The following is a 10,881-nucleotide window of genomic DNA, read 5'->3' as shown; positions in this document are numbered from 1 at the left end:
AAGCCAAAAATATCTGCCCCAGAAATAACCGCTCAACACCTCCCCAAAGCCTGTGATGATTTATACCAAGTAAATAGAAAAGAAGGCAGATTTCATTAATCTTAATAAATGGGTAATATCTCAGGAGAGGAAGGGGTTGGAAAAAAAATAAAAAATTGTGCATCTACTTGTAAGATTTCATTAAACAGTAAACTAAGCACAGTCTCTTTAAAGTGCTGCTTTTGAATCTAAACTTAAGTAGCTCTGTTAAAACCTGTGGCATAGCAGTGTATCTTAGTCAAAGTTTAATTAGATTTCGGAACTAGCTACAAATCCACAATTATGCAGTTTTGCTGGAATCTGGATGGTTGTTAAAATTAAAGGATAAGAGCCTTCTGTATCAGGGGCCTCAGGGGGCTGAATGAAGATTGGGTTCAACAGAATACCCTTATTTTCATATTAATATTTTATAATAATGCCCAACATTTATGGAGTGTTTACTCAGTGCTACTGCATACATTTTCTCATCCATGCTTCAAAACAGTCCTAAAATACTCTTCTTCCAATTCCACAGATTATAAAACCAAGTAAGTGCTGAAGTCTACATTTGGACCAAGCAATGGGCTCCGGAGCCCACTCTTTAACCATTGGAATCTGTGGAAAGTATGCATTTGAAAAGATTTTAAGATTCAATTAGATTACAACCACATTCATACGGTAACTCCAATGAAGTGAACTCAAGAGGCAGGGAGCTCTTTGGGGACTTGCTTTAATGCAGAATGACTGGTAAGAATTGATTGTAATTAGCTTACAGCATATTGGTAGGTAATTGGTATTTTGAAAATGCTTGAGAGGACCGGGAACAGTTTGTTCTCTTCAGTAGTTGAAAAATTCCCTGTACTCAGTACATTTTCTTAAATGGGCCGACTGGGCTCTGGGTGTTAATTGACGTTAAGGATGAGAAGGTGGGCTCTCTTGAAAAGTCTTACCTGAGGAAATTCTAAATGAATTACATTTGCATGGGCCAGTTACAGCAAAAACAGTCTTTCCTTTCCCCTCTATCTGCTCCCAGTAAGGACCAAGACTAAACAAGGTTACATGCTGACACTACAGAGCATTCACTGTAAGTCCTGGCAAAGACATCCGTATCTGCTAAAAATAACCGCCTATTGTCTTACCTCTGACACTGCTGATGGGGATGCAACACTTACCCGAAGAAAACCAGAAAGGCAGACGGACATCCAGTTTGTGAGGAGTTTTTCCACCACGGACTCCGTGCGCCTTAACATGAGTTTAGGCTGCATATTACTGGACTGTTCCATCAAGTCCCTGGTCAGCACCTCCAGGATGCTGGTCAGGTAGACCAGCTTGGTTTGCAGTGCGATGGTTAAGAAGGATGCAAACAAACACCTGTTTAGAAACAGAGCCTTGGTTAACCATTGCGTGGGCTTGGCTGGGTGCTGCTGGCAGTTTCCAAGGACGCTCACTGGGTGAGGGGTGCTGTCTTTTTGGGTGCTTTTTAGAAAAAAAAATGTTTAGGTTCTGACCACTTCTGTCCTCAAACCATAAAACCACACACCAGTGTTAACTTTGGGACATTTTCTGTGTTTTCAGCACTTAGACTAGAGTGGTAACAAGAAGTGAGTCTCTTTCCCAAATTTCAGGGTGTTTTTAAAATTAAAAATAACACTTCTGCTTTTTTGATTAAGAATTTGCTTTTTCTTGGTGTTGGGATTTTTCAGGGTTGGGGGGGCGGTGTTTTGTGTGTGTGAGTGTGTCTTCAAAACAGAATTTGTGTGGGGGTGGGGTGATCTGAAATGGAGATATCGTGGCTGCATAAGCGCTCAATCGAATGCATGGAAAAAAGTGCATGTTCTCAAGATACCAAGTTCAGGCAGTTTGGGAATAAAATAAGGGGCTCAGGTTTTATTTTCTCTACTTAAAGGCTTTCAAAACATAAAAGAACTGACTAATACCTGTCCTTCACTGAAAAGTTCTTCTGCTTTTCAAGGGTGTGGATGACAGTTACGAGGAAACTTTTATTGCAGATTAGGGCATCCAAAGCTGCAAGGCTTTCATTCTTGGCATTAGCATCTCGGTTCTGGGGGAAAAGAAAAAGAATATACTATACTATAATATAATATAATACAATAAAATGCAATGTAATATGTTTAAAGTTAGAAAGTAAATCCACAATGGGTTTTCCAAGACAATGAATTATTTATTATTAAATTCATGATCCCAAAAAACCCACAATAAAAATTCAAAGTAATGGAGATGATGATGATGATGATAACACTATGAAAGTCAGGCAGTCACGGGGCTAAAAATGAAAACTTAGAGACTTACATGCATATCTTCGGTGAAGATGTGTGTGAAGCCACCTGACTGAGAGGAAGGAGACACTTTTATTATTCATAACATCCAAAGGAAATGAATAGTGTATTTTTGTTATAATACCCAAGTCCATTTTAATAAAGTAGAGACACTATTTGCTAATCTGAAGAGCCCCTGGGCTTAAGCTGGCTGCATAACCTCTAATACATAATAAATAATTATTCAGCTCTCAAGAAACACCAGTGAATTCTGAAAGCCTCTAAGAAGAATAATTATTATTGCCTCACTCCCATTTTTGGAAGATGAAGGTATCATCTCACACTTGAAAAGAATTGACTCAAAAGTTGAAGAAGATTACGCAATTGTCAGATCACTCCTTAAGCAATTTACCGTCTAAGGACAAATACTGAATTATGTTGGTAAGTTTTCCCAAGTCTTAGCTAAGTAGCATCTCATGTTTTGACACATGATGTTATTCAAGAGGGGGTGGAGTAGGTGGTTAAAAGCACAGAATCGAGACACAAAGTACTTGGGTTCCAGTCTTGGTTTTATCCCATACTGGTCATGTGATGCTGGACAAGTTATCTAACCTCTCTGTGCCCAAATTTCCTCACCTGTAAAATGGGGACCATAATGGTTCCCACCTCATAGGCTCAGTGTGAAAATGAAATGAACGAGTGCGTAGTAAGTACTCGAGGTCAGCTATTATCATCACTTTTATCCCTAATTTATGGCAAGCTAGACAAGTGCTATCACCCCATTGTTTTCTAAAAATATTTTTATGTAGTATGCTATGTAGCTCTTGAATACCACTTTTAAATTTGAGCTTTTTTTTTTTTTTTTTGGACTGGTAAGGGGATCGTAACCCTCGGCACAGTGTCGTCTGCACCACGCTCAACCAGTGAGAGCACCAGCCATCTCTATATAGGATCTGAACCTGCGGCCTCGGCGCTACCAGCGCCGCACTCTCCTGAGTGAGCCACGGGGGCGGGTCTAAATTTGAGCTTTTTTTTTTTTTTTTTTTTTTTTTTGGACTGGTAAGGGGATCGTAACCCTCGGCACGGTGTCGTCTGCACCACGCTCAACCAGTGAGAGCACCGGCCATCTCTATATATGATCTGAACCCGCGGCCTCGGCGCTACCAGCGCCGCACTCTCCTGAGTGAGCCACGGGGTCGGCTCTAAATTTGAGCTTTTTTAATGTATCACAAATCTTACTAAAATTAGTGATTAAATTTTAAAAGCATGCTGAATAACACTTTAAATGAGTCAACAGAATAAAAATATAAACAAATATTTAGATTTTTCTCTCTTTTTGGTTTTTTTTTTTTTTTGGTAATAATTGAAACATTGAGCTAATTTTATATCTTAGTAAATTTCTTCTGTGGAGAATTTTGCTTCATAGTTTCAAATTTGTTAGCAAAAGCAGAAAAAACAGACCCTGGATTGCCCATTTTTTAGTTCCCAATATTTTTCTGCTGAACCAACTTCATGTAAGTGGACAGTTTAAACAGATTGATTCTTGACCTTAAATAGAGAAAGGCCACCCTGGCTCTCTGTTCTAAGGCTCTTTCCTCCTTTCATTCAAATTTCCCTTTTTCAGGAGGTTAGATCATCTGCTTGCCCTTCTCCTATTTTCAGCAAAACAAAGAACAGTCAATATAATAAAGAGCAAGGCTTTAAAAGCCAAAACCAACAGGCAGAGCAAAGAACCAGGGAACTGGTGATACCTTGGCCTCCTTCATGAACCTACAATTTCCTCTGGGTTTTGTCTACTGCTATAGGTAGGTGTTGATTCCAGGTCCACCCTCCGCCTCCTTCAGGCCTAGAGGATTTGGCTCCTGATCAATCAGGAAAGAGCCTAATTAATACCAGGATTTATCTGCAGCCTGGAATGCATTTCAAGTGGCAGTGTCCTAATATAATATGTCCCCCTGTTCTCTCTATCTTTTCTTAATTATTATAAATCCAATTTGGACTCAGGTCTTCTTGATGAGGTTCTGACAAATTTATGTTTGTTTTTCCTGGGCTCTCTCCTTTAGTGACTCCTTCTGACTTCAATTTTTATCGCTTTCCCAGTTGCCTTTCAAGATTATACATAACTCCAAGTTAAATCAGCTTGGTTCTTTCAACTATTGCTCTTCTCCTAAAATAATGTAGTATTGTTCCTGATTTTTTTTTTTTAAAAGTTCGACTTGCAACACTGTTCCTTTACATTCATCACTCAATCTTACTCTTGATTACCGAATTTAGAAAATAGGAAAACTTCTTTTTCAGGCCTTGGATTACTGTATTCAGCACTCAAGGGCAATCGTTAACTGTAAAAGCCCACAAAATCTCCGTTATTTTATTGCTATTAAATTCTTAATAGGGATCTCAGATAGCTGGGAAATAAGAATCGTGATGCAACCTTTGCTGAGGCCCTGCACAGTCATCCTGATTCAGGGAACTAAACTCTGCTCCCCAGGCGGTGCTCTGCCATAGAAATGGATGAGGCAGCAAATGGCAAATCATTTTTTTTTTTTTTTAAAGATGACCGGTAAGGGGATCTTAACCCTTAACTTGGTGTTGTCAGCACCACGCTCTCCCAAGTGAGCTAACCAGCCATCCCTATATAGGGATCCAAACCCTTGACCTTGGTGTCATCAGCATCACACTCTCCCAAGTGAGCCACGGGCCAGCCCAAATGGCAAATCTTGATGCCTAGTACTCCTGGAGGGTATGTTAAAAAAAAAAACCCAAAACTTCACATGTACAAAAAATTGAAATCTTATTTATAGCCTTCTTGATTTACAATACTAAGGCTAGGATCAAAAAATATGGCAGGTGTTTTTATGGAGGTATCCTAACCTCCGGACAAAGCATCACATATCATGGTATCCACTTCTAGAATTATAGAAAAGCTGGAAATTGCTTACTGCATGTGTCTGGGTTTCTGAATTCTAGGCTTTCAGCCAAATGTATCGGGGAAGCTTCTGATAAGATGATACAAACTCTCCTTTGGCCTGGAGAGATTTCTGACTTTGCTTAGGAGTCCAGATTTAAATGTGATAATTGGTGTTGACATGTTCCAGAGGTTGGGCTTCTCTGTGGTCACCAGTACTGGACCCTTCCCCCAACCCCCCAAAGCAATATGGTGGAGCTGGGGTATAGGGAAGTGGAGGTAATGACACATAGGATGAGTGTACCTCGCCAAAGACTTGGGAGGGTAAATGAAAAAGGCTGAGTGGGTGGGTGAGAGAATGGAGGTGTTAGAACAAGGTGAGACCAGAATCCCAAAGACTTAAGGAGACTACTCAGTAAAGTCCTAGAACAAATTATTAATCATTTCATGCAGCTATTTCTACTAAATGAGGATGATACAAACTGATCTGCAAAAGAAAAACTGCCAAAGAGAACCATAAAAATTAAAAATTGCTAAAAATGCCTGTCATCAACTCAAATTCCATTCGTGTCTAGTTTCCTCCCTTTTGGCCAGCAGAATTTTCATCTCCAATTGAGAAGTAATAGTGAATAATCCAGTAGCTGCAATGTAAGTCATGCAGATAAACACAACAAATTGGCCAGCCCACAATATATTGATTTTTAAATAAACTAGCTCACTTCCCAGTTACAAATTCAGTTCTAAACTGATAGTACAATAAAGCAAAAATCATCACTCTGAACTTCTGTCTTTCCTAGGTTTTTGTTACTGGACAGAGAGTAATCGACAGTTACCCATCACTAGCTTTATATCCTAATCAGTGCAATTAATAATTATCCTCCTCCCTGCTCTGTTCAAACTTAAGCCATTATTTTGTACCAAGCAAATTATCTACAGCTGCCTTGGAAACAAACACTCGTTTCGACAATAGCAACAAGCACCTTCATTATTATTCAAGACTCAACCTTAGGAATATGATCAATGCTCTTTTACCTCAGGGAAGAAAGTTCTCAGAGCAAAATGTTTGTAGTCAAGGAAGGGAACAGTTCCAAAACTATCAACCACATCCAATTTATCCATCTGCAGCTCAGCAAAGCCTGCAAAACAGAATCCCAAGAGCAATATTTTAACTCAACAAACAATGGATAAGATCTTCTGCTGTTTTGTCTAACACAGAGTACGACCTTGGTGTTCATTAAAGAAGAAACAATAGATAATTACTTGGTTGGCTGCATAGAAGAGCTGAAATAAAACACAAAGGCAGGCCCAGGCCCTGCTGTTCAGTCATCTTCTATTACACAAACAGTTCTCATGACAGTGGCTGTCTCCATTTAAGGATTAAAAAAAATCAAAAATGAAAAAATAAAAAAAGTCTTGTTTTCCTACAAATAAAATTTGGGAGCCTACCATCACGGATCTCCTTCCGGAGCTCGCTTTCCAGGAGCTCCAGCTGTTGACTCTGTTTGCGGCTTAGCTCCTTTGATTTGTGCCTGGTCACCCCCACGGCCGCTAAGGAGACAGAGATGCTGCGTCAGATGGACATGTTCACTTAGAAAACAAAAATGAAAATGAAAACTAACCTTTACAGTTATTAAAAAAAAAAAATCCAAAAAGCAAAAACAAACAAACAGAGGTAGCGAGAGAGAGATTATCAGAGAGGAGAGCAGCACTGAAGAGCTGGATTTCATAAAAAGAAATTTCCCAGTGAGGAGTCACTCTAAAGAGGAAGATTCTGAAATGCAACAGAAAAAAAAAAAAAAAAAAAATCCACTCATCTTAAAAGTGAAAACTAAATCAAATAACCTTTGCTTGTAACCATGATCCCAGCTGGCTGAAGAAGTTATGAAACAAGCCAAGTTTCCTACAGCCACAGGCCACTTATATTGTTCCATTCTTTTAAAAATGTTTCTAAACATCCCTGGAGAAATAAAGTTGTGCCTCAAATGCAGAAAGAAACCACAGATGCACAGCTGGCACATAAAAACCAAACTTGCATAGATGTAATGGGGTGACATGATGGGTGAGCCACAGTGAACCCCCAAATCTGGATATTGCTTCTTTCTCCACCTCATCTTGCTTCAAACCATGCTGTAGAGACAGTAAACTGAATGGATTCAGTGCTTCGGTTCATGTCCCTGCCCTAGTATTTACCAGCTGTGTGACCTGGGTGGGTTAAGTTCCCTAGCATCTCTGTGCCTGGCTGACTTAGCTGTGTGACCTGGGTGGGTTAAGTTCCCTAGCATCTCTGTGCCTGGCTGACTTAGCTGTGTGACCTGGGTGGGTTTAGTTTCCTGACACCTCTGTGCCTGGCTGCCTTAGCTGTGTGACCTGGGTGGGTTAAGTTCTCTAGCATCTCTGTGCCTGGCTGCCTTAGCTGTGTGACCTGGGTGGGTTTAGTTTCCTGACACCTCTGTGCCTGGCTGCCTTAGCTGTGTGACCTGGGTGGGTTAAGTTCCCTAGCATCTCTGTGCCTGGCTGACTTAGCTGTGTGACCTGGGTGGGTGTAGTTTCCTGACGCCTCTGTGCCTGGCTGCCTTAGCTGTGTGACCTGGGTGGGTTAAGTTCCCTAGCATCTCTGTGCCTGGCTGCCTTAGCTGTGTGACCTGGGTGGGTTAAGTTCCCTAGCATCTCTGTGCCTGGCTGCCTTAGCTGTGTGACCTGGGTGGGTTAAGTTCTCTAGCATCTCTGTGCCTGGCTGACTTAGCTGTGTGACCTGGGTGGGTTTAGTTTCCTAACACCTCTGTGCCTGGCTGCCTTAGCTGTGTGACCTGGGTGGGTTTAGTTCCCTAACACCTCTGTGCCTGGCTGCCTTAGCTGTAAGAGTGCCTCCTCACTGTGATGTTAAGAGGATTATAAGAAATAACTTACAGAAAGCATTTAAAATTTATTAAGAAGAAAAAGTACCCAAACAATTGTCAGCTGTCATTATTTTTCTAGGAAGTTTCTCCTCCTTTATTAGAAACTACATGAGAAAAGGGCTCTGCTAACCGTAGATATGAATGACACTGGAGGAAATGATATTAGATATTCTTCTGCACTGGACCACTTTACAAAGTCAACAGCCCTAAACATACTATGCATTGTGCATCTCCAAGAAAGGAAGAAGTATGCAGTGATTCCCAAACTTACTTGGCCATGGAACCCCTTTTTCCCAGAGTGTCCTCTGGGACCACTGCTCCTCAGGCTGCACTTTAAGCAACACTGGCTCACTGCACGCAAAGGGAGCTAGCAGGCCACATCCATAAAGCAGTGAGTTTTTCATGGCAGAAGTCTACAGCGGATGTTCTGCACGGGTCAGGCCTAGGCCAAACATGTTTGGTGTTTTCGCTGATGAAAGGATGGATGGCCTAAGGAGTACACTTGCTCAAGCTGCCAATGACACATGCCTCCTTGGAATCATGGTAAGAAGGGATAAGAATTTTAAAGGGCTTTGCAGATGAAAGCAAAGCCAAAAGCAATGTGTCAAATTCAGCCCACTTCACCTTAAAGAGCAGAAACAAACTCTACAAGCAAAGTGAAGGGAGAGGAATGGAGAGCTACACACAGGTCAGGAAAAGATCAGAGGTTTCTAGTAAGTCACAAGTGGATGTGACTCTATGGCTGTTATACATAAGGCTGCTTAACAGCCGTGGAATCTCAGAACAGAGCCCAGCACTTAGACCTTACAAGTAATCATACTCAAAGCTAACATCAACCAGGACTTTATTAATACATGACAGGGGTGGGCAACTTGGGGAGAGCATGGAAAATACCTGAAATGATCATCAACAGGGCAAAATACGATCTCTGAAAAGTGAATTCATTCCATTAGGCCAGTTAATCACACACATAAATCTTTCCCTCACTGGACTGTGAACTACCCACGGGAAAGGACCAGGCCTTAACTCATCTTCTCTAGATCCAGAGATTTGCAGAGTTATCAGCAACATAACAGATGCTCAATAAACACAAGGTAAATGGATGCAGAGATGAATGAATGAATGGGGCAAGGGGGAGTGAGTACATGAAAGGAAACATTAACAACTGCCTCTATGAGACTAAAATGCTAGAAAAGCAGTACCTGTGTTAAATCAAGGAATATGAAGTCCTACATTAATTGGTGGAGGAGAGTTCCTTTTTCATAGGTGGATGAGAGGAAATAGAATTAAGATGAAAAGCAGCTTAGAACCAGAGGTCACAAACTAAGTAACTACAGGGATCAGGAATATACATGCATTAAGTGGGCTGGGTGGAGACAATAGGGAGTGGTGGAGACTGTGGTGAAAACCCAGGAAGCACATGCCCTCTCTCATGGGGGTAGCAGCTACTCAGCTCTAGTAAACTGTTGCTATGGAAAAACTGGGATCCAATGATCCAAATCTTTCAAGCTTTCAAGAGATTTTTTAAAAACATGAATCACCTAATTTGTAAATGTTGTCAACTTATTAAAGTTTTAAAAAATAAAATTGTGTGGCCAAACAAAACACATTGGTGGGCCAGATTCAGCCAGTGAACAACCACCATGGGACCTCTGTGTTCAGATGAGCCTTGGACCATTTTAATACATGACACTGATCACACTTCTATAGTTCTGCCAGGAACCCCAGCAGGGCTGGCGTGGGCGTGGGAGGATATGTTTGGTGGGGTGTGAAGGCAGGATGAGATGACCAAGTCCTGGGAGTCCATAATCCCAGAGGAATTCTGAAGAAATAATGTAAAGGGACATTTGTCAACACAATCCAAAGGAATGAAACAGCAAAGTGGGTGTCAAACACCAAGACACCATCTTTGTAATTTAGCCTTTTATTAATAAAGCATCCTAAACGATGTGTAGAAAGCCCTCAACAGGTACCTATTATTCCTTCTCCAAAGTTTTGATTTGAGTTTTCACCCATTAGTACGTAATTGAAGCAAGCAACCCCAGAAAGCTGGAAGTCTGCCTAGTTGATGAAAGGCCCCAGGGAATAATTTCTCTGACAAAATTAAACAGGGCACTTACCAACAATGACAATCGCTAGCAAGACAGGAAGCACGATCAGAAAATACCAAGTGGAAGGAACTGATTCCTGCTCGACATCGAGCTCCAAGTTTCCCAGTTTGACCTAATGGGACAATGAGTGTCATTAGGTCCAATTGAGTTGGGTACCATATTTATGTACCTAATTTTTCCCCCTAAATGCTTTCAAGATACAAAAAGAAGTGATGAGCTAGGCAGGATATCTGAGTTCAGATCCCACATCTGGGGCAGATTAGCTATGTGTCTTCAGGCAAATCAAGAAAGTCCACTGTGCCTCAGTTTCCTGGTACGTCAGTTGAGATGTGCTAGACCAGACTTGTAGATTTTAAACTTTGGCTGTCTTTGCCCTGGAGGTTTTAAATTGCAGGAGTATGGGGAATAAAGAGGTGGTAACCAGTGGGTGAGAAGCCCCACTACCCTTTATTCTTAGGGAGCAACTCAATTTGTATCTCTTTACACCTTGTGCTTCTCGGCAGGTCTGTTGTGCATAAAGCATCCCGTGGCAAAAATCAGTTTGGTAATGCTGACCGGATGATCCCTGAGGGCCTTTTCCATTTTAGCATTTTTTTAGGTCACAAAAATCTCATAAAACTTGTAAAGGAAACAACTCTACATCAAGCCTTATTTTTCCATTGATGTACATTCAA

General features: G+C 41.1%; 1 protein-coding gene across 1 annotated transcript in view; it reads right to left on the bottom strand.

Annotated features, from left to right (window-relative positions):
- Window positions 1-10,881, bottom strand: part of PLXNC1 (plexin C1) — a gene marked incomplete at its 5' end in the record, with an annotated part of 144,234 nt that overhangs the window by 41,109 nt on the left and 92,244 nt on the right. The window contains 6 exons of the mRNA XM_008576575.1: window positions 1,191-1,389; window positions 1,956-2,080; window positions 2,329-2,367; window positions 6,232-6,335; window positions 6,646-6,747; window positions 10,217-10,319. Coding sequence (XP_008574797.1) covers window positions 1,191-1,389; window positions 1,956-2,080; window positions 2,329-2,367; window positions 6,232-6,335; window positions 6,646-6,747; window positions 10,217-10,319 — 672 coding nt within the window. The remainder of the gene's footprint in view (window positions 1-1,190; window positions 1,390-1,955; window positions 2,081-2,328; window positions 2,368-6,231; window positions 6,336-6,645; window positions 6,748-10,216; window positions 10,320-10,881) is intronic.

The sequence above is a fragment of the Galeopterus variegatus genome, unplaced genomic scaffold (genome assembly GCF_000696425.1).
Source record: "Galeopterus variegatus unplaced genomic scaffold, G_variegatus-3.0.2 Scaffold1368, whole genome shotgun sequence".
Taxonomy (NCBI): domain Eukaryota; kingdom Metazoa; phylum Chordata; class Mammalia; order Dermoptera; family Cynocephalidae; genus Galeopterus; species Galeopterus variegatus.
This window is presented reverse-complemented; position numbering and strand designations above follow the sequence as displayed.